Source organism: Zonotrichia albicollis, chromosome 22 (assembly GCF_047830755.1).
Source record: "Zonotrichia albicollis isolate bZonAlb1 chromosome 22, bZonAlb1.hap1, whole genome shotgun sequence".
Lineage (NCBI taxonomy): Eukaryota > Metazoa > Chordata > Aves > Passeriformes > Passerellidae > Zonotrichia > Zonotrichia albicollis.
The window spans coordinates 2,082,467-2,108,108 of NC_133840.1; the positions used below are offsets into that span (position 1 = coordinate 2,082,467).

At 41.6% G+C, this 25,642-nt stretch overlaps 1 protein-coding gene across 10 annotated transcripts in view; it reads left to right on the forward strand.

Moving 5' to 3' along the window:
* BCAS3 (BCAS3 microtubule associated cell migration factor) overlaps window positions 1-25,642 on the forward strand; it is a 306,177-nt gene that overhangs the window by 87,714 nt on the left and 192,821 nt on the right. For 8 of the 10 annotated variants that reach the window (XR_012583520.1, XM_074557124.1, XM_074557127.1 and 5 more), the window contains exons 16-19: window positions 10,419-10,569; window positions 17,903-17,947; window positions 23,815-23,939; window positions 24,533-24,698. Coding sequence is in view for 9 of the 10 variants with exons in the window: in XM_074557124.1 (XP_074413225.1) it covers window positions 10,419-10,569; window positions 17,903-17,947; window positions 23,815-23,939; window positions 24,533-24,698 (487 nt within the window). In the remaining variant the exon portion in view is untranslated. The remainder of the gene's footprint in view (window positions 1-10,418; window positions 10,570-17,902; window positions 17,948-23,814; window positions 23,940-24,532; window positions 24,699-25,642) is intronic. The other 2 variants (XM_074557125.1, XM_074557128.1) reach the window with 1 other exon arrangement.

Genomic DNA, 25,642 nt, shown 5'->3' on the forward strand with positions numbered 1-25,642 from the left:
CTGAGAACACGAGCTGACAACGGTTCTTGAAAAACTCTCTATTAAGTTTAATTTTTCTTTGTAGCAGTTTGCGTGAAAACAGCAGAGTGAGCTGCAGCATCGGCCCGCATTGTTTTATCGTCCTTTTAACATTCCTATTTCTATAATTGTCGTGTTTCTCCTCAGCGTCAAACTCGGCTCTTTTTTAATTTAAGCGTCATTTCAAATAATTCCTTTTGCAGCTCCGTTTCTTAGCGCGGATTTCGGCCCGGCCGCGCCGGCTCCCTCAGCGCTCCCGCCTCACGGCCAGGGCCTGCAGGGGGCGCCCTCTCCCCGGCCATGGCGCCTCAGGCGGGGCCGGCCCTGAGGGGGCACCCGGCGTGGAGCCGCCGTAACGCGGACAAATGGTGCCGATGAGAATAAACCCCTCTCTTTTTCACTAATACAGGCACTGAGCTGTTTGCATAGGCATCGTAAATATTTATTTATATGCAAATAGAAACCCACCCCATTCGCTGTGCTGCCTGAAGCATCGAGCGTTTCTCTTCACACCTTCACCTGAAGTTTCTCTTCACGGTTTTAAGGCAGTTGAGAAAAAGCCCAAAATTAATTTACCTGGTGGGAATTTTCTGCTAGTGACTTTTAGACACCATTGTGTGACTCTATGATGATTCTTTCTTTCTTAAGCAGTCCCGGTGGTGGTGATGGAAGGTCCCATATGTAGGGCTGGGAGAAGAGGTGGGAAGAGCTGGAATCACCACCAATTTAGGAATTGGCCAGCAGCTAACTGGATTTTAGGAAGCTGTGTTTGCTGTGGTTTAGCTGCCTTTTTTCCCCTCCTCCCTTTTTTTTTCTTGATAATCGGTAGAGAATCAGTGGAGTGAAAGAAGTGGGTGGTGTATTTTGGATAGTTCCTGAAGTGGAAGGAAAAGATCCATTCCCTTCAGATAAGTAGGGAAGTAGACTGATAAATTCTGTCACAAGGGAAGTTCGTGTCTGAACATCAAGTGTTTCTGAAGCAGGTTTTTATAAACAGCGCAGATCGAAGTCTGGGGCATGTTTGTGTTGATATTTGAAAGAGAAGTTTCAAATATTCCGGATAGATTGAAAATTGAAGGAGACGGACATCAGAAGGGAATTGGAGCTCTGGAGAGAGGGAGTGTAAAAATCTATGAGTGATTTAGCACAGCAGATGCTGTAGCAGTGGTCAGAGCAAACTGTTTCAGTAAGGTTGTGGGTAGACAGACAGAGGGGAAATAATCGGCAGCACACAGGAGACTGTGATGGCAGAGATGGATCATGAGGTGAAGGGAAAGGGGAAGGCAGAGAGGAGTGGGATTACCACAGATGTGAGCGTCCCACTGAAGTTTGCCTGTCAAGATGGATGATTTCAGTCTTGGTAGCATCAAATGGAAGGAAATTTTGAGAGGGTCAAGTGCTGATGTGTCAGAGTCAGGTACTGAGGGAGTCCACAAAGTGGTAACTGGAATTTTAAGTGTTTATCTGAAAAGGACTTACTGAATGACAGTTTGTAATTCTATGGTTATTTCAATTGTTCCTTTGATTACTCCCTCTTAGTTTACAGTAAACTCATGTTTTTCCATCTGCAAATCTCCCCAGCTAGCCAGGTACATAAAAAACAGGCTAGTGCATTTCCTTTTTGTACACTGCAAGTAATAAAGACATCCTGCAGCTGATGCAGTGCTTTGATCGGGTTTTGCAGTTGTCAATTGGAAATTGATAAATAATGATATGAATGATCTATGACAAGGAACATGCTCAACTTTACATTTTCTCAGTGCCACAGTTCAGAGGGTTAGGTACACTTGTGTACAGCTGAAATGAGTGTGATCAGCATAAAAGCCATCATTAGGATTGAGATTTGGAGTAACAGTGCAGCTGAAAATAGTTGGTCACTGAAGGAGTGACGCAGGAAAGATTCTCTGCATGGTTCATGGCCAAAGCACAAAGGGGAAAGGCTGGAATTAGGTCAGGAGAAGAGTGGGCTAGCGCAGGGGAGACACTGCAGTCCAGACATTTGTTGGTGGGTCAAGGAATGTAAGTGGTTCAAGGGAGCTGCCATCAGTGAAATGACAGAAAGTAGCTTTGCTCACCTGATACAAGCCTGTAATATGTTGGATCAGAAGGTGAGAAAGTAGAATCTAGAGTTTTTCAAGAGACTGTATCAGCTGAAGGAGGAGGTTTAAGTATGGAGGGTGTTGCGTGACAAGGGAGGTTTGGCATGAGGGAAGGTGAAAGCATGTGAAGCTCCGTGTAAGTAACCAACGAGGGGAAGGAATGGGGCAAGAGCTGGTGGGAACAATCATTTTATCTGATGGACATGCTGAGTTCAAGCCCAAACACCTTCCACTTCCCCTGGCCGTGGGTATTCTGGGAATCCAGGGCTGCTCCCTGGTGTCTGCAGCCTGAATCAGACTTTCTGTCTGTGTGATTGGTGATGGATTATGCAGTAAATGGGTGTTGCCCTTGCTGGCCTCTTTTTTTTTTTTTCCAGTTTATTATTCTTAAGTAAGGCATTTAATCAACTGTGCATCTTTGGTAGCCTGAAAAATGTAAACACTTTATGGAAAGAAACGTAAGCATTAAGATTAGAAATAAAATATACTTCTATCTTTTAAAAGGTTTATCTTTACCCTTAAATATGCTGATTGAGCTTATTCTTTTTCGCTTAGCCCTCGTGGGCTGTTAAAATCAGTTGCTTTTTCCCATCTCAAGGAAATGCATCTTTGACACTTCTCATGACCTGAGTCACGATGCTGTCACGGAGCCAGAAAACATCCTCAACGGTCATGGGTAAAAGAGCAGAGCTGCCAAGGGTGTGTGGTGGGTGCAGGAGGGACAGATTGCTTCAGTTCCTATCCTATGGGTGTTTCAGACAAGCCATTTATTATAATTACCCATGGATATTATTATCAAGTTCTCAAATGCAGTGGTTCTCAAGGCACTTTTTTTTCTACATAACTTGGGATAAATCTCCTGTATTCAACCGGGATTGAATTCAGATGTGAAAATATTTGTTCTTATGGTTGCAACTGGAGGGAAAATAAGGCAGAGATGGAAAGGTGAGGATAAAAAAATCACAGATGTATTAACATATAGTTTATCATTAAAATAAATTGTAGTTCGCTCAGCCCTTTGGGTAAGGGGCTGCCATTAAACTTCCCCTATCTCCTCGCTGAACACATTTGCACACAGAGATGTCCTTCAGAAATTCCCATCCCGGTTCATTTTGCAGTTTCTTTGACCAGCAAATGAGTTTTTCTGACTGTGCTGTCTCAGTACAAAAAACATTAAGCTCATAAAGATAATTTTATTCTGTATCATTTGGAGGAGAAGTCTGAGACACCAAAACTTTCCAAAGTTTACAATGCTGAAGCATCTCGGAGTCGTTCTGAAAGAAGGCTTTGAATTGAAGTCTGTGCTGATGTGAATTATGATGGATGGACACAACGAGGGGCAGCAATAGTGCATTCTTGTTTTCTCAAGCGCTTCATCATTCACCAGCAGACAGTGTTAGCAAAATTCCCATGTGCAAGAAATCGGAGCAGCAGAGCCTCTCCCCAGCGCCCGGAGGCTGCCTGCACGATAACCTCATTAGTGCTCTGTTAGTCTGAGCTCACACAGTCCTGTCCTCTCCAGAGTTTGCAAACCCCAGCCCAGAGCTGTGGTAGCCACAGCCTGTGGCCCAGAGCTGCCTTAGAGCCGCGTGCTGGGGAGGATGGCACTGCTCCTTCGGGCTTGTTTGCAGCACACCGTGCTGCCATACCTGTAGTACTTGTAAGAAACGAATCCTGCACTGTTCCCATCAGTGGAGAGCTGAAGGTGCAAGATCTGTTTCAAAGAGGATGGGCTTGGCCCTGGCCTTTGCTGGAGAGGACCCAGCAGAGGGTGGCCAGATTGGCTGTTCTGGCTGGTAGCACCATCTGGAACAGCCCAGCTGAGGCGTTGCTGCCGCTGCCTGCACAGAGCCTGGAGCCAACAGCTGGCAAACCAGTTTGGTTGGGTTTATTTCGAGTTTTGCCCATACATGGACTTGAGCCTTGCACAAACAGTATTTTTAGTTAAATAAGTCCTGAAAGATGATTATTATGCCAGATTTGTGTGTGTGATGGTGGAGGGGTTGTTCAGGTAGAGGCAGCAAAGGGGTCATGGGAGTTCCTTCTCTGCTGAGCACAAGAGAAGATTACTGGGTATCAGTGAGTGGGACACTTCATAACTGAGGGACAAAGTTCCTGAAACTGAAGATAGTAGAAAAACTCCAGAGGGAGGAAGGGACTGTTATGAGGCCATGTTCAGATTTTGAGTGGATGTTGCTGAAGTTCAAGGAGCTGGGGTGAGAGGGCAGGGGACTCTGTCCCAGCAGTGACCGAGACACTTGGGCCGGCGCTTGTGTGTCTCTGCTGAGCACTCTGACTTTGGGGCTGTCACCATCACATGTCTTGCCTGGATGCAAGCAGAGAGCAAGCTCTGCTCTCTTAGGGTGACCGTGAGATTTAGTGCAGCTGTGTTTCCAAAGGTTCCATATCAAACGGATTTAAATGTTACAATAACAACCGGCTGCGTTATTTTCTCCCATCCATTCCAATGGAAGCAAGTTAGTGATAGGTTTAGCTCTGAGTAGCTACTTGATATGTGTACAGGAGCTAAGACATAATATTCCTCCTTTAATGGGTCTAATTGTACTGGAAATATTGAGGGTTAGGGTGTGAAATGAGTTTAAATTTGATAGGACACAATTCAAGGAAATGGCAATGTAACTTTAATTAAGAGGCGATCGTTAACTAAAATAATCCGTTTCCTGACTTTTTCTAGGAAAATGTCTAGCATTCTACAAAGCAAGATAACACATGTTGGACTGAATAAAACAAAACATGAAAGCAGGAGCCCACTTTGGCAGTAATTAGGGCTCGTGGTGCTGGGTGTGTTTCCCGTTGCTGGGTTTGTCTGTCAGGCTCTTCCAAGGGCTCTGTGAGCCAGCATTGCTTCCGCTGCCTTCTCCGCTCGGGTCACAAGGCAGCGTTTCTCACCAGGGCGCTGCTGTTTCCTCTTCCGACTGTAGTAGATTACAGATTATACTGGAACATGTCTGAGGAAAGGTCAGAAACGAGGGTGAAAGTCTTGGAACTGAAGCTGGGAAGCTTTCCATTCTCATCCGGGAAACTTTTTGTATTGAATAAAAAGCAAAGCAAAATAAACCACCGCATCCATGACACTTCTGGTTTCCCTGCTGTTTTTTGCCTACCAGTTAGAGAGGATTTTATTTCCCTTGCATTATACAATTAGGGAATGTTTAGCTGAGGAATCCTCAGTGTTACACGAAACAGAAATAATGGCCAAACATGGTTAATTTTCCTGTAACTTGGCCTCCACATGATTGCATAGCCTGGAGTTACTGCATTTTTATTTACCAAATTATAGATGTTTATATGTAGTGTTAATGTCAGTAGACTTCGTGGTACCCTTTGAAATGGAGTCTGTTAAATACTGGAAGATATAAAAGCTAATCAAGTAGGGTTTGAATTTTAATGGCACTGCATTACTAACCTTTTTGTATTGGAGTAATGGAAGAAAAATGGAAAAAATCAACATAGAAGCATTTTATTATAAGGCTGAGAGGTGCTTGATACCACTTTAGTTTTTCAAATAAAGTGTACAGAGAAGCTAAAATCCTTCTGATCATTACTTTCCTACCAGAAAAAAAATTGTCTGGGCCAAGTCCTCTTTGCTTTGCTCACTGACAGTTTACACCAAAGAAAATCCTGCAGCACTTGGAGACATGTCATACACAGGCTGAAATTTAACAGCTAAAAGGATTTAATTTCAGTTTCTTGATAAATTGGTGTTTGCATCCCTTAGGTATGAGGGTGTAGTTTTGGTTTTAAGCTTGGCTGTGATTTAGGAGTTCATTTCCATGCACAAATGGGATCTGTGGTACCGATAGATTCAAACTCATTTGAAATCAGATAAGAAGTGATTTGCTTGCATTAATGTGGTGCTGTGCATGGACTGAAGAGCAGAGTAACAGAGCTTCCTCCACATCATTCTTTAGGATCCTATAAAGCCTTTTTGCCACACTGTGTTGCTGCTGAGTGCAATCCTTGGGGCTGGGGAATGTCCCTGCCAAGCTGCATTTGGATGTCTGATTGTGTCCTTAGCAGTGCCAAAAATCAGGGTGTTCTCCTCCTCTCTCCTCAGAGATGATCTCTGACAGCAGTGCCCTCGAGTGCTCTGCTCAAACACTGACCAATTTGAAATCTGGCCTGAATTCATCAAGGCTCTTAGTTGATCAGAAGAGGACATGTAACTGTATTAATTGCTTTCAGTTGTTTGATTGCTTTTTGAACAGTGTTAGAAGCTTGCAAGTCTTGAATGTTTTCCCCTTGATGTAGCTTTCATTTCTTATCCAAAAATACAGATTGAAAACTTTAAAAAGTGTGATTTGATCAAACGTTTTGATCTCATACAGAGTAACTTAGACATGTAACATCTGAGGTTTGTGGAGAGCTGAGGGTGTCTGTGCCCAGGGGTTGAGGAGGGCAGCGATGCTGTGGCACCCCCAGCCTGTCCGGCCATACCTGGGAGAGCTGCTCCTGATGGCTTTTCCACAGGTGTCCAGCTTTGTCAAAACCCCCTAAATCTTGTGAAGTTTATTTTCCTTATAGCATCTGTATTTTATAATGGTGCTTTTAATTTGTTTTTCCTTTGTCTGCTGGGATTTCTTTTGTCCGGCACTTGCAGGCCTCCCTCTTTTCCTCGCTGGAAGTGAGTCTGTCGGTGATGGCCGCTGTGGGAATTGAGCTCGGCCCGGCCGCTCCCTCCCTCTGACAACAAAGCCCATTGTTGTTTGCTTTCTTCACTTTTATCCTCAGCTTAATCCATTTCTCCTGTGAGTGTCAGTGGAATAAAATGTCTGGAAAAGAGTGGCTCAGGTTTGGGGGTGAGGTGGTGGTGGTTTTGCAGACTCTCAGCAAACAGGTCCAAACCCAGTACGTTGGGTTTTCTGTGTCTCAGTAGGCAATGTTTGCCCAAGGTAAGGCTGCATTTGCAAATAAGCTTGTCAGACTCCAGAGCCATGGCATCCTCAGCTTTTTTGAAGTCCCTTGGTAAAATTAGTAAGAGATTTACCAGTCTAGACTGGCTCTAATGTACAGCTCCACAGCTCTGATATGAAAATCTCCTCTATGGCAGCCCAAGGAAAGACAAATCCTTGACCCCGTGCCTTGCACGGGGTCCTGAGGGCTCAGGGTGATTGCCAGGGGAAAGTGCCTCCTTCCTTGGGATGCTCCACTGGAAATGATCCTTGAGAGGACACCTTTGCCCTGGAATTGTGGTGCTGATGATTGATGGCAATAAAAGCATTCCTGGGCTAGTCTGTAGGGTGAGATCTGTGTGTGTCAGTCTCCAGCCATTTACAGTTAAATGCACTGTCCACATGTTGCGAGGTAACTTGAGTTCAGCCTTCTGCTGGATGAAAAATCCTGGATATTTCTACCAGACTTAAACTTTGGCTTATTTGTTGCTTGTCCTTTGACAGTGAATCAACAACGGCTGGAGCTGTAGAAATAATGTTGATGCTTGGCTGCGTTCTTTGTGCTCTTTTGGCCTGATCTGACTGCCCTGTGCACACACAACTCCTGTTTGCTGCAGGAGCTTCCTACTCGGAAGGGTTGGAGAAATGAAAGGGTGATTTTTGGGATTCCTGGATGGATACAGCAGCACACCAGAAAATTAGGGGGTTTTCTTTAACCTTAATCATCCCCACCATCTTAATACTATTGTAGTCAGATTTACAAGAACAACTTTGCTGTCAAAAATAATTTTTCTCCTCTTTGTAGCATTCCAACTTTAAATTTTTGACTACTATCACTTTTAATTACAATTTTTGCAGTGAAGCAACTGACTGTTGCAGCAGAAAATGCAGGTTGGCAGGCAATGGTTATTGTGACATATGTTTGGTATTTACAGCTTTTCCATTTGTCACAGCAGAATTTTTTTATCGTGTTTGTGCTGTGAAATGCTGTGCGTTCTGAGGTCTGGTTTAGTTAATTTTTCATTGAGGTTTGTATACATCAGATTTAGCTATACTTCCAAATACATAGTTACAAATTAAATACTTGACCTCCTGATGTTTTTTGGTTTCTTTCTGAAAGAAGAATCATCTCATATTTTAGTCCCTTTCAGAATATATTTTTCACAATTTCATTCTTATTTTTTTTTATTTAGTACTTTTTTGGGGGGAGTTATTTTGCTTCCTTATATTTGAGTCTATGAACTCAAGACTCAAGAATTTGTAAGATGTTGTTCCTACAATTAATAAAAACATCTGAAGGGGTGAGATAATCCTGCAGTTTTCTAAGTATCCCTCACTGCTCTGGGAGTCCTCAGCTTGTATGGAAGCAAAGCAGCTCATCCTTGTGTAGGAACGTGTGTAAATTCCTCATTTCTCTGCATGCAAATAATCCATGGAATCAGCTGAAGGCTTTGCACATGGAAAACCACAAGAAGCTGGGAGCAGAGGGCACTGAGACCTGAAATGTGCTTTGAGAGGGGACAGGGGGTGTTCCAGCCCAGCCTGTGGATCGGCAGTTCAGAGTTAATCATTAGATTCTGAGCAAGTAATAGAAAACAAATCACAGACATTTGGAGCTCCCTCAGTAGAACCTTTGGTGTTTGCTGTGCCCGTGTGGGTCCGGGGGAATATGGGAGAGGGAAACACTTCCAGAGAGGCCTTGGCTGCAGGAACAGTGACTAATTAGACAATCGTGCACAAAACTATTCATATGCCTTTCTGAAAAAACCAAAAATGCATTATTAAACTAATCTAAAAAAAAATAATAATTGCATCTCAGTCTGATTGAAAACTGAGCTGAGATTTTTTTTCCTTTTCCTTTTTCTTTGTATTCCAAGTTGGTGCAGGAAAATTGCTATTAATGAAATCTGCTCCCTGGGAACTTCAATAGGCTTGTTCTTCATTAAAGCCTTTCTATTTCTCTTAAAACGTATTGATGGATGCTCAGGCCAGATACTTATCACAAAATACACTTTGCAATTTCATCATTTCTGTTATTGTGCTTCTCTGAGACGCAGAGGTCTGGGGGCTTTGCAGAAAAACCCAAATAAAACCCCCAAGCCTACAGTTATATAGTATTAAAAGAAGGGTGAAGGAAGCATTGAGTGTCTTTAGGATGATGAGACATTCATTAAGATTTTTCCGCCTTCCTTTTCCTATTTTCAATCCATCTGAAGTACCATTAAAGCTTTTCAGGCAGCTTCCTGTGAGAAACCCTTTGCTGTGCTGTTTTTCTTCCTTGAAAAAAGGTGGCTGCTCTTGAGGCAGATTGTATGGATTTGGCCTGGGATTTGTATAATATCTGTGTAGAATGCATCGGTTGTTTAGGAACCTAATTCCCAATATGGTTCCCTTTTGATTAAGAACAAAGCCAGCGTTTCACAGCATTATAGGAGCACAGAAAAACAAGTTAATGATCTAAACCTTTTAATTCATGGTTGCTTGTCTATTTAAAGTACTTTTGATTCTGCTATAAACAGACTGGCCCCTTTTTTTGTTTAACTTCTTTCTTTGGTTTCTTCACATTTCTTTCTTTACTGTCCATGAAATTTGGAGCTAGTTTCCTTTTCCAACTGAAGAATGAAAGGTTGTGACTACAGAGTGATACAGCGAGTAAGAAAGCGTATCCAAACTGGGCGTCCATCCAGCACAGACCTCTTTGAAATCAGCTAAATTTAGGGTTGTTGAGGGCTTTTTTTGTTATGTTTTCCTTTTCCTTTTTTTCAGTACCTGTGTTTCATTTTCGTCTTTTTTGAATGAAAATGAAATTTGTTACTTTTTTGATACTTTTTTGATTTTTACATCTAGTTTGGCGTGGCTTTATTTGACATAGTTACTTGATATTTCCCTGCAGCCTCAGTTCTGCAGATGATTATTCTGTATGTCTTTATCCGTCGAGACAACAAAAGCGACCTTTTCAGGACTTCCAATTACCAGCACTGTATGTGGTACTTTAGGAAAATAATTCCTTTCCAGCTACTCCTTCTTTTTTAAATAGAGAATTGGAATCCAGAGTTTGTCCTTCAAATCGAACTCGAAAACTTTTCGGTGAACAAAACTGCCAGGCAAGCAGCAGCAGCAGCAGCAGGAAAAATTTCCCTTGCCTGGAAAGGAATCCTTCCTTATCTTCATATCTAAAATTAGTAATTGCTTCTTCCATTGTAATTTGTTCTTTATCTGCAATGAAGATTATTTTTTTAGATTTTTTTTCTTTTATTACAAGCAGCTTGTTTGTGGGTGCTTTTTGGATTTTTAAAAATCTTTTTTCTCTTACTTCAGGCAGACGTAGAAATGATAAATGAAGAAAAAATTCCAATAATGTATTTCATTGCATCTCTGTCCCATCAAGGTAAATTGAACAGCCAGGACACTTACAATAACTTCACAAACAACAACCCTGGCAATCCTCGGCTCCTGCCTCTCCCAAGCCTGACTGTGGTGTTGCCTCTGGCTCAGATCAAGCAGCCAATGACATTAGGGACCATCACCAAACGCACAGGGTAAGTGGCACAAACCTTCCTCAGCCTTTGGGATTCACGGGGAAATCATTTGTGCTATTAGCGAGAATTAGTTTTATTCCATATTTTCATTTCAGTGTATGTAATTTAATAGCAGCAGAAGAGGGGTGGGAGGAAGAGGAGACTGAAAACGTCAGATAAATAAATACAACCTGGAAACAAACCTCTGTAAATTCAGGAATATTCATTTGGGTGGGTCAGAAGACATTTTCACACCAGGAATTGGAATGAAACATAAGCAGAGCTGTATTCAATCAGAATAAAATATGGCTTTACTTTTTTTCCCAAGTTTGTTTATTTTGATTTCCAACCTTTTCAAGCAGAAACGATTTTCGACCATCAGAACTAGAAAGACAGTAAGCCAGGTTCAGCAGAAAGGCAAAACTTAATCCCACTGTTTTCTTGACCTTATTTTTCCTCTGTTGCACTGTTCTGGACTGGGTGGATTTCCACTCCAGAGTCAGCTGCACTTTGGCATTTCCCATGTGCCATGATAAAACACTTAAAAGTATTTCTTGGGAAAAGCTTCTCTAAATAGATATATTATAAGATTTTATGAGCTTCATAAATCATAGCAATTTTAAATTAATTAATACTGTCCAACAGTTGACATTTTTCTCTTGCTAAACTTTATATATTCTTTTATTGCAATTAAAGCTACAGGGTGATGATTATATTTTTCCTCTCTCATTTTCTGGTTGTTTGAATTCCTGAATATTTTCCAGTTAAAAATCTGATTGATCCATTAGTTTTCGGAGGGCTTTTATATTTTTAAGGAAAGTAGATCCAAGCATGGCATGTGGTCAGACAAAACAACTGCGAGTCCTACAGCTCCCTAACCTTTTCCTGCATTTTGGCAAACGCAGGCACTGCCTGCCTTGCTTCAGTGCTTGCTCAAACCCTGTTTGTGAGGTGAATTTTCCCTTGCGTTTCATGAACCTGGAATTATTTTCCAGGCGAGAGCTCACGGCTGTTCCCTCTCTCCCTGTGTAATTCCCATCTCTGTGCTGGAGTTGAGGGCGTGCTGTAAATCCCCCATAGCTGGTGCTCAGGGTCTGTGCTCGTGTGCATCCCCTCCTGCCTGCCCAGCAATCCCATCCCCGCTGGCCCTGCGTGAAACGGGAATTTCACGGCGCTCGCTGAGCCCAACGTGAGCCACAGCCACACAGCTGCCCCGAGCACGGGGAGGAATTCCTCAGCTTCACACATAATTGGGAATGGAACTCAAGAAACAGCGAAGAAACAGTTTGAGGGTCTTGTTGAGGTTTAGCTTCCTCCACAGACACGTTTCAGTTGCTTATTTTTTGCCTTTTTAGTTTTCTGCTCGGTTTAAGCTGAGGGAAAAAGATGTTGCTGCTGCTCAGGTGAATTTTGGAAGAATATCCAGGTGTGATGCTGGATGAGGACAGGAAGGGAGGTGGGATCAGGGGGAGGTTGTCACAGGGCAGGAGGTCACAGCTCCTCACAGAGGGGAAATACCAAAAACCTGACTTGAGGAATACAGCCAGTGAAAGACAGAAATATAAATGTGGGCTCTCAGAACTAGAATAGACACTTAGAATTAGGTGAGACACAGCAGAGAAAAAAATTAAAAATTCACCTGAGGGCCTGCCAGGGGAGGTAGGTAATAGGAGCAGTGAGAAGAAGGATTTGGGAAAAAGCTCTTGATTTACAGTCATATTTAATGTGAAATTCTTTACAAAGGTTTCCTTAATGTTGTGTTATACCAAGGAACCTTTCTAAAATTATTGCAATTGTAATAACCCTTCAGTATTTTATTTAATGTTTTATCCTTAAACATCTAAAACATATTTGGAGTGTTCATATTTGTAGTCTTATGGTAAATTATACTAGTCACAAACTGTCTCTGTTTCGTTTTATGTAATTTTTAAAACTAATTAAATTTAAAATGCTCAATGAGGCTTATGTAAGGGGGGAAAACAACAGTCATGGGAAATACCCTGCTGTGTAAATAGAGTTTTCATGAATGAGGATCATAATTTTCAGCACAGCCCACGTAGCCTTGTAACGGTAAGCCGAGAGCTTCCTTCATTTGTTCTGCATCCAAAATATTTGATGAAAGTACACAAAATTAACATGAAAAGCTGTTATTTATAAAGCAGGGATTTAAGAGGAATGCCTAGGATCCAAGAAGCCTGGCATGCCTAAAATGACCAAATTGAGACAGCAGCCTTAACTTAAACCTCCAGGGGGCAAAGCGTGTGTTTAACATATTTAACATCTGCCCTCATATTTCTGCAAACACATAGCACTGGGAGTCTGTGCAGTGTAAGATTTCGACAGGACAGGGACCATCTGCCTCGCTGGGAGAAGTGGAGGAGGCATGTATTACTGCAAATGGCAAAAGACAGATGTATTTACACCTCCATGGTCAGCACCTCCAAGCGCTGCTCCGAGGAAACAAGGCTCTTCCTTGGGAGCAGCTGCTGAACCTCCAGTGTGCAGCCATCAGAAAAGGAGCTGGGCTCCTCCACTCAAAGATTCCTCTTCTCCCCTGCTTCTGACTATGAAAGAATTAAAAATTTCATCTGTTACAGCAAGGCTCAAATACCGTATAATGAGAGGGCTGCATTTGTCCCTTTTATTTCTCTTAACATCAGCTGCTTTAATATTAAATCTTCATGAAGGCTTGTAGATTTTATTAACCAAAACAAAATCGAGCTGGGGTTTGTTCTGCCAGTATCCAAGACAGCAAAATATTTTCCAGGTACTGAAAGGACTGATCAGTGCTGTTGATATCATGTGTTTGGAGCAGAGCTGCAAAGCATGTCATGTTGCTTGACAGGTGGAATGGCAGTAAATTTTTTAGAAGTGTTCCCTGTAGCCCTATGGGAATGAAAGACGGAGTCTGGAGTTGTCTCATGACCGTGCTGTTCATCACAGATGCTTTTTTTCCCCCTGCAAACATGTGGATTTTGGAACATGTTCTGATCCGTTCCATTGTCAGCATGGAGGGTCCTGGAGCATCCCCTGTGCCTTCCATCCCTCCTTCCCTGCCCTCTGCTTCTGCCTTTGCCTTTCCAAGGCTCCCACTGTAATTTCTGCACCTTCCTCAAGCACTTCATTTTTGTCCCTACATTTTGTCATCCCATTGACTGGCTTTCCTGTACTTTGTGCTGTCAGCACATTCAGCCTTTCCCAGAGGGGCTCTAACACTAATGAGCAAGGAAGCTTCTGATGTTTTAAAGATTAGGGGGGATGCAGGACAGCACAAGAGCTGGGTTTAATAAGTTTTTCTATATTCATGCCTCAGTTTCCCTCTCCAAATTTTGATAGTAATGCTGAATTCCTTGTCAGGGCTGGTGAATGGGTTAATTCATTGCTCTTTTACAAAGAGCTTATAGACTGGAAAGGGGGAGAGCTGTATGATCCATCTCATTGTCCATAAAGGGCAGTGAATCAGAACATTCTAGAATTCAGCTTTGTGCCCCACAGTGGCTCCATTAGGGTTCCCTGGGTTTGTGGGATGAGTTGTAGTCGGTTTCCAGTGGGGACATGGATGAGCTGTAATGGGAAGGAGGGAAAGAAAAGATACAATAATTGCCCCAGAGTTGGCTCCTGTGACAGCAGCATTTGTTTTAACTCCTCAAGGGACAGGGTATATTATATTATATTATATATACAGATATTTGTATCAAACTTCACTCCCCAGTTCATCCTTGCTGGGGTGAGCAGCAGCATGGAACCTGCATTAGCTGAGCCTGGTCAAAACACAGAAATCCAGTGTGCCTTGCAGGAAAAGGATAAACCTTGCTTTTTTTTCCAGCCAGGAGATTTAGATAGTGTATTTTTAAACATGAAACTCTATCCCTTCTTCACCCCATCCCTCATTCCACCCTCACTGAGAAAGGGGGAAGTAGCTAAAATGTCTGAGGCAATTTTATCATGTAAATTTTCTATGCACAGAAAGTCATTGATATATCTTGGGTTTATTTCATCTCAGGGACCTTCATTTATCCCAGAGTCAGCTACTGCAGCAAACAAAAATAAGTGGTGCAAAATCACCACATTATGGTACAATTAATTAGGAAAAAATAACTGAAAAAGTAGAGGGAAAAAAAAGTAAAGTTAAAGAATTCAGCAAAATTGTCTGAAGCCAGACATTCTCTTTCTGGCACATTTCTCAGACATATTTTATATAATTATTAGTTTTTATAGTATATTTTAGTAACAAAGCGACTGCTGTAATGATTTGTAATGGATACAAAATAGAATTATTTGCACTGAAGGATTCTCAATTTGGCATGAGGAGGGTTAGAATAAATGGGTATTGCACAACTTATTGAAAGCTTAAATAGGCTTATTAAAAATCACCACACAAAATCAAAGTATTTCAGTTTTCAATTTGCTAAAACTCTGAACCAGGTAAGAAACTGGGAAAATCCTGTCAGAACTTTGAATGGTAAATCATCCTCATTGCATGATTTCCTTTGGAATTTCTCCTGGCTCTGGGAAAGGGGACCTGGGTGAGTTCTTGCCTTGGCTCTGCTCTCTTGCTGTCACCGAGCGCTGCCATCTGGTGCTGTCTCTTCAAGGTTGGGTTATCCTGTAATTTGTGAATTCTCCCTCACTCCCAATTAGCATTCCATCCCCATTAGGGGAGGGAAATAGGGGAAAATAATTGCTTATAGAAATATCATAGGGAAAAATGGTTGTCTTTAAAGAAATCAGGGCTTTTGAGCAGAAAGGAGGTGCTTACTTGGTTTTCTTACACGTAAAGCATTTTAATAAGACTCTGCTGTAGTCTTTGGAAGTGTAATTACATTTTCTTCGTCATACAAAATTTTCTATCCAAAATTAATTGAACAAAACCTTCAGTTGAAGCCTACCTGGGCCAGTTTGTAATGAAAATAAAGAGAATTTGTTAATTTGTACAATCAGGTCAATATAGGAGTAGTGGAAGAAGAAAAAGCTGGTGTTATCTCCTGAAATGTTTAATGGGCTCAGCTAAGGGTTATTTGCCTTGGTTTGAAGACAGAGCAACTGAGGCAGAGAAGAAGAAAAAGAAATAGTGTCCAAAACATCCCTGATCATCATTTAGAAATTGAATTCTAAGCTCCCGGGCAGATCCAGCCCCTCTCCAATGACTCTTCAAATTTACACTCAATATGTTCTAGGTTTTAAATCACGTTGGCTTTGGGTTATGCAGGAGATTTAGCTTTCAATTAAATATTTAAGCAGTGCAATAGTGCTGGACTCATCTTCTAGACTGGCCTTTGACTCCGGGACTGGATGTGCTGACTTTATGGGAGATCATTCAGTTCAGACAATTTAATTGGGTTTTACCACTGTTCAAAGATGATACATTAGGTCTAGAAGGGTGGTTGGTTCTGTCAAATGAGCTCTGTCCCCAAAAATATTAACCAATTTATTAAATACAGAACGTTAAAGGCCAGTCCCTTACATGGACCTCAAAAAATTGCTTTTTGGCCTATAGTACTAATTAAAATAGGAGTTTTTTCCTGTAATATTCTGTTCTTTATTGGATGTTTGCATCTTTGCATGTTGAAGAATACTTGTCTTAGGTTTGTACCTTCACCTGAATGTTTTTTGAGAGGATCCCTTCATTCATTGATGTGCTCATGTCAGATTTAGTTCACTGAATTCTTTTTTATCAGGCTGGTATCCTTTTAATTGTGTTGGTCTATGGCTGAGTGCTTTACACACCCTTCAGTGCTGGACCTTTTCTGGTAATTCATGGCCTGGAAATATTTCACCTGTTTCAACTACCCAGAACTTACTGCTGAGTCAGAGTATGAAAAGAAAACAGAACCATTGGCATTTACAAAATCAATTATTTAGTGATTTTGTGAATGATGTTACATCCCAAATGAAACTCAGAAGAAACCTTGAGCCTGTGAGTGGCTCTAAATTTGCCTCCTTCTCAGAATTTATGCAAATGTCACTATGGCAATGGCTTTTTAAAGGGAGATATCCATTGAAAATTCCCTCAGATTAATATCGGGTTAAAAACTCCCCACTGTGCAAAATACTTGAACAAAACATGAAATCAGATCATGGTGTAAATTGTTGGGTGGCCAAAAGCACTCAGCTCTAGATCTGGTGACTGAGCATCAAATGCTTGTGAAGTAAGTTGGGCTCTCTTTCCTGCCTCTGTGCAAGCTTTTAAGGGGGGGAAGGAAAGCTGAATTCCATGGGGGGTTTCTGTGCTAGCAAAAGGCTCAGTGATGGTCCCTGCAAGGTTCTGATTGCACCTGTTGGTTTGATTTGAGCTCCTCCCAGTAACTCTGTAGAGCTGCCCCACTCTGCCCCTCATGTTCCATGGCAAACCCCCCCTGACTGATTTGGGTGCTCATTCCCTTTTCCTGTCAGTTCTGACTGCAGGACCTGCTGGAGCCCAGCTTGGAGGGGCCCTGAGCTGTGCCTGAGCCCAGCTCTGACTCTGAGCCCAGCCCTGACTCTGAGCCCAGCTCTGAGCCCAGCTCTAGCTCTGAGCCCAGCCCTAACTCTGAGCCCAGCTCTGACTGAGCCCAGCCCTGACTCTGAGCCCAGCTCTGACTGAGCCCAGCCCTGACTCTGAGCCCTGCCCTGACTCTGAGCCCAGCCCTGACTGAGCACAGCTCTGACTGAGCCCAGCTCTGAGCCCAGCCCTGACTCTGAGCCCAGCTCTGACTGAGCACAGCTCTGACTCTGAGCCCAGCCCTGACTCTGAGCCCAGCCCTGAGCCCAGCTCTAGCTCTGAGCCCAGCTCTGAGCCCAGCCCTAACTCTGAGCCCAGCTCTGAGCCCAGCCCTGACTCTGAGCCCAGCTCTGAGCCCAGCCCTAACTCTGAGCCCAGCTCTAGCTCTGAACCCAGCCCTAACTCTGAGCCCAGCTCTAGCTCTGAGCCCAGCCCTGATTCTGAGCCCAGCTCTGACTGAGCCCAGCTCTGAGCCCAGCTCTAGCTCTGAACCCAGCTCTGACTCTGAGCCCAGCCCTAACCCCAGCCCTGACTCTGAGCCCAGCCCTAACTCTGAACCCAGCCCTAACTCTGAGCCCAGCCCTGACTCTGAGCCCAGCCCTGACTCTGAGCCCAGCTCTGACTCTGAGCCCAGCTCTGAGCCCAGCCCTAACTCTGAGCCCAGCTTACAGCAGTGTCCCCACATGTCCTGGCACACGGAGCCCTCCCAGCCCTGGGCTCTGCTGCTCCCCTGGCAGCTCCTCCAGGCCACAGCAAGGCTCTAACAATGATCTGTTCACTTTCTGCAGAAATTTTAATAGCATGATATACAGTGTACTTGTTGGGAATTGAGTTCTCATCTAATTTCTGTGCATTTTTCCCCTTTCCGTGAAGACCTTACCTGTTTGGAGCAGGATGTTTTTCCATAAAAGCTCCTTGGTGAGTTCCCAGTTCAAACCCAGCATGCCTGTACTCCATTTGCTGTCCTTGCTGAAAATAACTCTGTGCTTAGACTTTTTCATTTTGGATTAATTTTTGGTTTCATTTGTTTACCTGCATGGCTGATCCATAGGTTTCCACGCACATAATTTCACTTTTAAACTATGGATGCTGTTCACCATCGAGCATTGCAAGGAATTGAATTCACTTTTTTTTCTCCCTTCTTTTTACCTTTGAGAGTGCATTTAATTTTTAAGTAGCAGGGAAGTTGAAAAAATAAATTATTTCTAAGTGGGCAGAAATGATTGCAATGTCTTTCCAAACAAGCCTCTCTCTTTTTTTTTCTATATTGCTTCCTTTATTATTGTAGCACTAAGTTGCTTACAGACAGAAAACATCGATGATGACCTCTGAAAAATAAGCCAGATTAGCAGTGAGTAGGCAGTAAAGTACTGCAGTGAGAGGTGAAGCAGTAAAATGGGTACTGGAAAAAAAGAAAAGCTGATTACTCTGGAGAAAAAAAAATTACAGAACTGTCTGGGGTGAAAGGGATCTTCAAAACCATCTCGTTCCAACATGGGAAACAGTTCTGTTGAAATTGGGATATTTGAAATAAAAGGGGATTTCATTTAAGTTTTAACAAGATTTTTGATGTTGGAGTTTGGTTCAGTATTTGGGCAGTGCTGCATCACCTCATCACCAGTTTATAACAGAATTGGCTTTAGATGCTGAAAATTTTGGACAATAAGAATGGAAGAAGTAAGAACCTTAGAAAATTTTAAAACTTCCAGCAAGAAGTTTTCTGTCACTTGGGTTTTTGGGTTTTTTTTTTTGTGGGTTTGGGTTTTTCTCTTTTTTTTTAATTTAGCAAAGGGTATCTACTAACTATACCCACCAGTATCTGTTAGAATATTTGTACATGGCTCATGTACATGAGTATCACCCTCAATGTCTCTATCAGAATATTCTCCTCAGGAAAAGAACTTGTTAAGAGCTTTGTAGGACACAGAATTCCCAGAGAAAGACTGAGGAGGGATTTGGGAGCTGTGCCAGGAGAAGGAAAGGGAGGGAAGGGGGAGAGAGGGGGAGGAAAAGGAAAGGAAAAAGGAAAGAGGAAAGGAGAAAGGGAAAGGAGAAAGGGAAAGGAGAAAGGGAAAGGAGGAAGGGAAAAGGGAAGGGAAAAGGGAAGGAAAAAGGAAAAAGGAAAAAGGAAAAAGGAAAAAGGAAAAAGGAAAAAGGAAAAAGGAAAAAGGAAAAAGGAAAAAGGAAAAAGGAAAAAGGAAAAAGGAAAAAGGAAAAAGGAAAAAGGAGAAAGGAAAGGAAAGGAAAGGAAAGGAAAGGAAAGGAAAGGAAAGGAAAGGAAAGGAAAGGAAAGGAAAGGAAAGGAAAGGAAAGGAAAGGAAAGGAAAGGAAAGGAAAGGAAAGGAAAGGAAAGGAAAGGAAAAAAATGAAAAAGGAATTCCTTATTCGTTGAGAATTTTTAACTCCTCAAGTACCTCCCTCAGAACCATTTCTGAATGCAGTTCTTGGTGCACCAAAGGATTTTGCTGGTGATGGAAGAAGTGCAGAGGCTCTGGCAGAAGAGTTTTGGCAGTGGATTCTGAGCAAAGGCTGTGTGGGTCACCCCTGCACGAAGCAGGAGACGCCAACCAGAAATGGTTTTAGATTGAAGTAAGATTAAAAGGCTGAGATTAAAGAGGGGAATATATGAAATAGGCTCCAAAATTGTTGCCTGTCTTTCACAAGACTCTTTTTGTGGTTTGTTTAATGCCAGTGCTAGCTCAAAAATATGGTCCTTCCTCGTCTGCAGAGAAATTAGGATAAAAAACACACTTTGGGTGGGGGAAGAAATCATGTTGTTTCCATTAAGGTCTTAATGAGACCTAAAATTCTGTAAACAAAATGGATGTTGATTTGACAGCTAAGTGCCTGGTGAATAAAGGATCCTACCATTGCTTTTCGTGCTTTTTCTTGCTTTATTCATGATCTGACAACTGGAAACATCTTTGTTTTCATGTTTTACGCACAATGATAAATGAATTAAAATTTCTAGACTTCGAGACAGAAGTTTTTTTTGTAACTTTATGTGTAAATGCAAATTTCATGCAGTATTTTTCTCCTGATACTTTTGTTGTTGCTTATGTCGTCAAGATAAAACTTTTTCCATCAGCAGTCATGGATGTTTCCATTTCAGTGGATTTAGTGTGGAATAAGTGCTTTTGTTTTTATGAATCTTATCTATTTGGAGCCTGTTTGTTGGGAATATAAAATCAAAGCAATTTTCAATCTTTGCAGACTGGTACTATTTGACTCTAAATATTTTAATATATAAGGCAGCTCCTTAATATCATATATATGCAATTTATTTATTTATTGTTTTGAAGTCATGTCACTTGACAACAGATTTAAAGATTCATTTAAGAGCCAGAAGAATTTTGTGACACATAAAGCTCTATCATGAACTGTGCTGCTTTGGTTTTTAAAATATTCTGAGTATTAATCTTACTAGTTAAATAATAATATTTAATTAGTATGTAAACTAATTAAAATATTAGTAACTATTTAGTGGTTTTACAAAGAGCTACCACAATGCATTTCCAGAGATTATGGGAGAGTTTGATGTGTTACAAAGCTGACAAGTGGGAGCTCTGAATGGTTTCAGTAGGTCTTAATCTGTTCTTACTGTGCTGGCAGCATGAAAGAACTTGCATGCTGAGCTCAGTCTCTTCATTGCTGCTTAAGCTCTGACAAAGTGATGTCTTTATTTTCATCTTCAGTTCCCTCCCATCTCCTTTTGTGCCATTTCAGCAGAAAATATCTATAGCAGCATCTCGGTGCTTTTGCATTTAGTATAGAAATAATCCTCCAAAATTATCTTAGAACATTTAATAATAATAGAGATTTTTCCAGATAGATTCTATTCCTGATTTAGATTTCTGTACAGATCTAATTGGGGTGAAAGTGCTGCTGTGTCTCAGTGGATCCCAGGTGTGGTTGCACAGTGGAGTGGATGCAGAGAGGAAAAAGCAAACTGCCTTTTCATCCTCCTGATGTCTTAAATGCAATGCTGCTGTTCCTGACCTTCGGGAGAAATGAGGAGGGAAATTATAATGGGGAATGTTTTGGTCCCGTGTGCTTCACTGGCTTGGTTTTAGCATTGACTCCCAAAAATCTGAATTTCTTGCTGCATCTCTTCTCAGGAAAACTATGGTCCAATCTTTGGGAGTTACTGTATTATGAAGATTCTTTTAAAGTAACTGTTTTGTAAAAGTGAGGCCAAATGTGCCTAAATTTCAGCTCTTGGAATAATTTATGAAGTGCTGACAAGCCAAGAGCAAGGAAAGAGCAGGAGTTCATAGCAGAAACAAGTCATTCAGCACCTACCTTCAACATTATTGTTTTGTTATCATTTATAAAGCTGAGAGGGTGTTTGCATCTGCAGAATAATGAGGATTTATAGTTTCCAAGTTGTTAAAATATCACAATGACATGTAAAGATATTTCTCTAATGGCATTACTGTTACTGGAAATAACTGGGCTTTGGAGGTTTGCTGGAGGAATGAAATTTGTGCTGGAATGTATTGATGAAAATCAGGAATTGACTAAAATGATGCTCAAATGAAAGATTCCTCAGCTGCAAGAGACTTCAGAATAGACTTGTTGACATCTCAGCAGCACTTTCAGAGATGTGTCCAAACCAATAAGATGCAGAAACCTTTTTTGTTTGTTTGCTTGCCTTTGTTTGCTAGCAGGGCTGAGTTTAACCACGAGTGATCGTGTTTTACAAGGTCTGCTCTTTCTGCCTACGAAACATCATCCTCGAAGGGAAAAGCTCCTGGCACTGAAACCAACACTTAAGTGCTTGCCTTGAAAGATGCACATCCTAAAGATGGAAATAGAACTGAGCTCAGACCATTTCCTCCAAGGCTGTTCAGAATTGTGTTTGGGCAAACACTGCTCTGGGGGCTCGGAGTGTGGAGAGCTCTGGAAAATGTGTTGAGTCCCAGGTTCAGTTCTGCTTCAGTTCTGTCTCTGTAGAACTTTAATCCAGTTTGTAGCTCAGAATAGTGTTTGCTTCCCCTTTTTTTTTTTTTTCCATTTGAAATTACTTCATTAACCTTGAAAAATCATTTTAAAAACCTCAGATTGTGTTCAGTAAAAATGGAGAATATTAAGAATATTATGACAGCACTGAAAGATCCTTTTGTCCAGAGGAAGTGAATATGGCAGAGTCATTCCTGTGCCTCTGATTTGCTCTGTAGTGATTGATGGGTGACACTGTCCTGAGTTCTGTATTAAACACAATCATTTCTTAATTGAAGTAAGCAACAAGACTAATTCACTGATACATTTATATTTTCATTTCTGAAGGAATATGAGTATGTGAAGACTTGAAAAGTGAGAGCTAAAATAATTCTCAATATACAATTAGGTTACAAATACTCTTTCTGTGATAGATGATTATTCCAAAGTGAAAGAAATCCATTCTGATTATTTTCCTGAGTAGCTAATAAAAACTTATTAGCTAACACAATCACAATTTAAATATTCTAATATAGAAACCTGATGTGCCACTGCAAGCAAGGGAATACATTTATAGCCGGGACCTTTTTGGAGCACAGATTTCTGACCCAGTCATCTGGAGCTGTAGGTTTAACAGTTGGATATTAAGTGCTTTGTGGTGGTTCAATACCAGAGTTACTGACTATAAATTCCAACTGCTCTTTTGGGACATTCCAGCTTCTCCCACATGCACAAGAGCTTCAGCCCTGATCCAAGTCCATGTGACCATAGGCTTGCCATGTGTATGATCTGTTAGTATAAATTAAATATCAATATAACCATACAGTGTTTGAATTGATTTCTGCTGCTTAAAAGTATTCCTCTAGTGCTGAATACCATGCATCTATGCACACTTCTCAGAATTGGAGATTGTTATGTAAAAAACAGGTTAATGGGATGGTCTGATCACAGGCTGAAATTGTGTGGAAGAAGAAATTGGTAGAAGAAAAATGGAAAGGAGGGATGGGTAGGAAGGGAAGGGAGCAGTGAAATAGAGAGAAAAATATAAAATAATTCAATTAAAAGGACTAGAACAAGGGGAACATGAAGAAAAATCCTGTGTGGGTTTGTCAAACAGCTTTTCTCTTGAGGAAAGGGTAAAATCCTGATTTAATGAATTGAGGCATGGACAATGCTCTGCCCATAGTTTTGGGTTTGTGCAGAACAGAAACCTGCAGGTCCCTGTGAGGAGAAACACTTCAGAATGTCTCAATAAATAGAATATCTCAATAATCTCAGATCCTCAGCCCCTGGAGCTGCTCCTGGCACATCGTGGGGCCAGGGCACAGTGCCTCAGTTTGCTTTTCCATGATAGAATTCCTGATGTCCTCTAACAGTGCCCATGAGTGTGTGTGTGCATCCTCTCCTTGTCCTGTACCCTCTGCATGCCCTCCCCTGCCTCCTGTGCCACCCACACCCTGCCTGCTCCTGACTTCCTTTGGAAAAACAAGGAAATATTGGCACTGCAATGGCTGGCCCAGAATCTGCATCTTCATTCCCAAAGGATTTAGGATTTCTTTGGATTTACTTCAGAAGTTGTTTCTATTTAATGCAAATGTTCACTATTGGGTCTTCTAAACAGTTCAGTTCTCCATTATGAGCCAGTGCTGTTCTTCAAGTGAATGAGTTCAATATTCCAGGGGAATTTGGGAAACTCTGAGCATCTGTAAATCCTGCTCAGCCTTATGGGAACTGCAGATATTCCCCTTTTCTGAAGTAATATCTTAAAATTGTTGCTAAGCAAGGGACATCTTCATTTTTTTGGGAATTAACTTATATAATTTTATTTTGTTCTTTCTTTAAAGCAAATCCAAACCAGCCCCACAGATTTCACCCAGTAAGTCTGTGGGAGGGGAGTTTTGTGTCGCTGCAGTCTTTGGAGCTTCCAGGTCATGGTTTGCAAACAATTCTGGCCTCAAACGAGAAAAAGGTTGGTACCTCACGGAATTAGGATTGTATGAAGTTGCATTTAAACCTAAATTCTTATTTTGTGACAGGTTTGAAGCAATTTGTGGATTTTGTTCCTTAAACTCAGGGGCAATCGAGAATTTTAGGAACATTCTTAGGGATCCTTTTTGTAAAATGTACAAGGAATTTTAATTAGTGAAATGAATAATTGAAATTTAATTAGTGAAATGCATAATTGATATTTTATTATGATACAGTGACAAAAACCCAACTTTGATAGGTCAGTCCAAAGGTGTGAAGTGGCACTGAAAAAATGTGAGATGAAGATGAAACACCTTTGCTAAAGTAAATGTACAAGATAGTTTGGAAATGTATAATCACCTGAACACACCTTGGTGAGGAACTTCTCTTGAACGAGATATTCATACAATTATGTGAAAAGTGTTTGGTTTGTACAATTTTCTCTTTGTCTCTCCAACCCTTTTGCTACTTTAATTCACCTTTTTAGCTGCAAGCAAGAAACCTAAAATACCGCAGACCCCGCTATTTCTGCAGAAGCTTTTCCTGTTGCTGCTGTGCTGTTCCAATGAGGTTTTCTCTCTCTCTGTGCCCCAGACCAGTCCAAGCAGTTTGTGGTGGAGTCCCTGTACATCGTCAGCTGCTACGGGAGCCTGGTGGAGCACGTGCTGGAGCCGCGGCCGCTCAGCACCGCGCCCAAGATCAGCGACGACACCCCCCTGGAGATGCTGACCTGCCCCAGGGCCAGCTGGGCTTTGGTCAGGTACTCACTGCCAGCCCCCTCCTGCCTTGCATGCCTGGGATCTGGCTGTTTGAATGAGCTTTTTGTTGAAGGAGGGAAATTCAAGCCTTGCTTTCCGTGCGCTTCTGTCACTGTTCGTGGGCCTCAAGGGGAACTGAGCTTCTCAATCCTTCTCTACACGTGGAGCTAGGCATGAACGTGTCTGTGAATCAATATTCATCAATATAATTGGTGATTTTAAATGATCAGGTTGTAATTTTCTTTTTATATAAGGACTAGGGATAATTATTTTGGTAGTGTTGAAGTACAGAATTCTGCTGTGAGACATGAGCAAGGTTCCCACCATGAAGCATTGAGAGTTTTCCTGTGAGCAGCTGAAGGTACCATTTCTAAAGACAGTAGAAGAAATTATTCCTGACATGTGGAAGAAAGTAAAGAAAAATTGATGAGAAAGTGTTGTCAGTGCTTTTGACGTTTTAAAATATTTTTCTATCGATTTTTCTTGGCTCCTACATTCCTCAGTGCTGCTTATGGCTGCACTGGAGTGATCAATACTTGATTTACCAAGCTATTTAGGAATGGCCCACCCTAATTAAAATTACAACACAGACTTTGGGACCATTATTGTTGAAATGAGTAGGTTGTAATGGAATTGAAAATTCTAATTGGATCAATAATCCATAACTTTACACAGCTTTATTTTCACAGTAAGTGCTCAATGACTTCACAGGATGGAAGCAGTGGTAGTTAACAGAACAAAAAAGTTCCCCAGTTTCTCTTGTGTGTTTATATAACGTCAGCATGACATACAATGGTCCTAAACATATTTACCAACTTAATCTAAACCTCCTTCCTGGGTTTTTGAATGCAATCCCTGCTGCAGTCAACAACCAAGTATTGTCTTTGCCTCACAATCTGCACAATTTGGCCCTGCTGCTCCACTGCCTGTGGTGGATTGCAGTGTT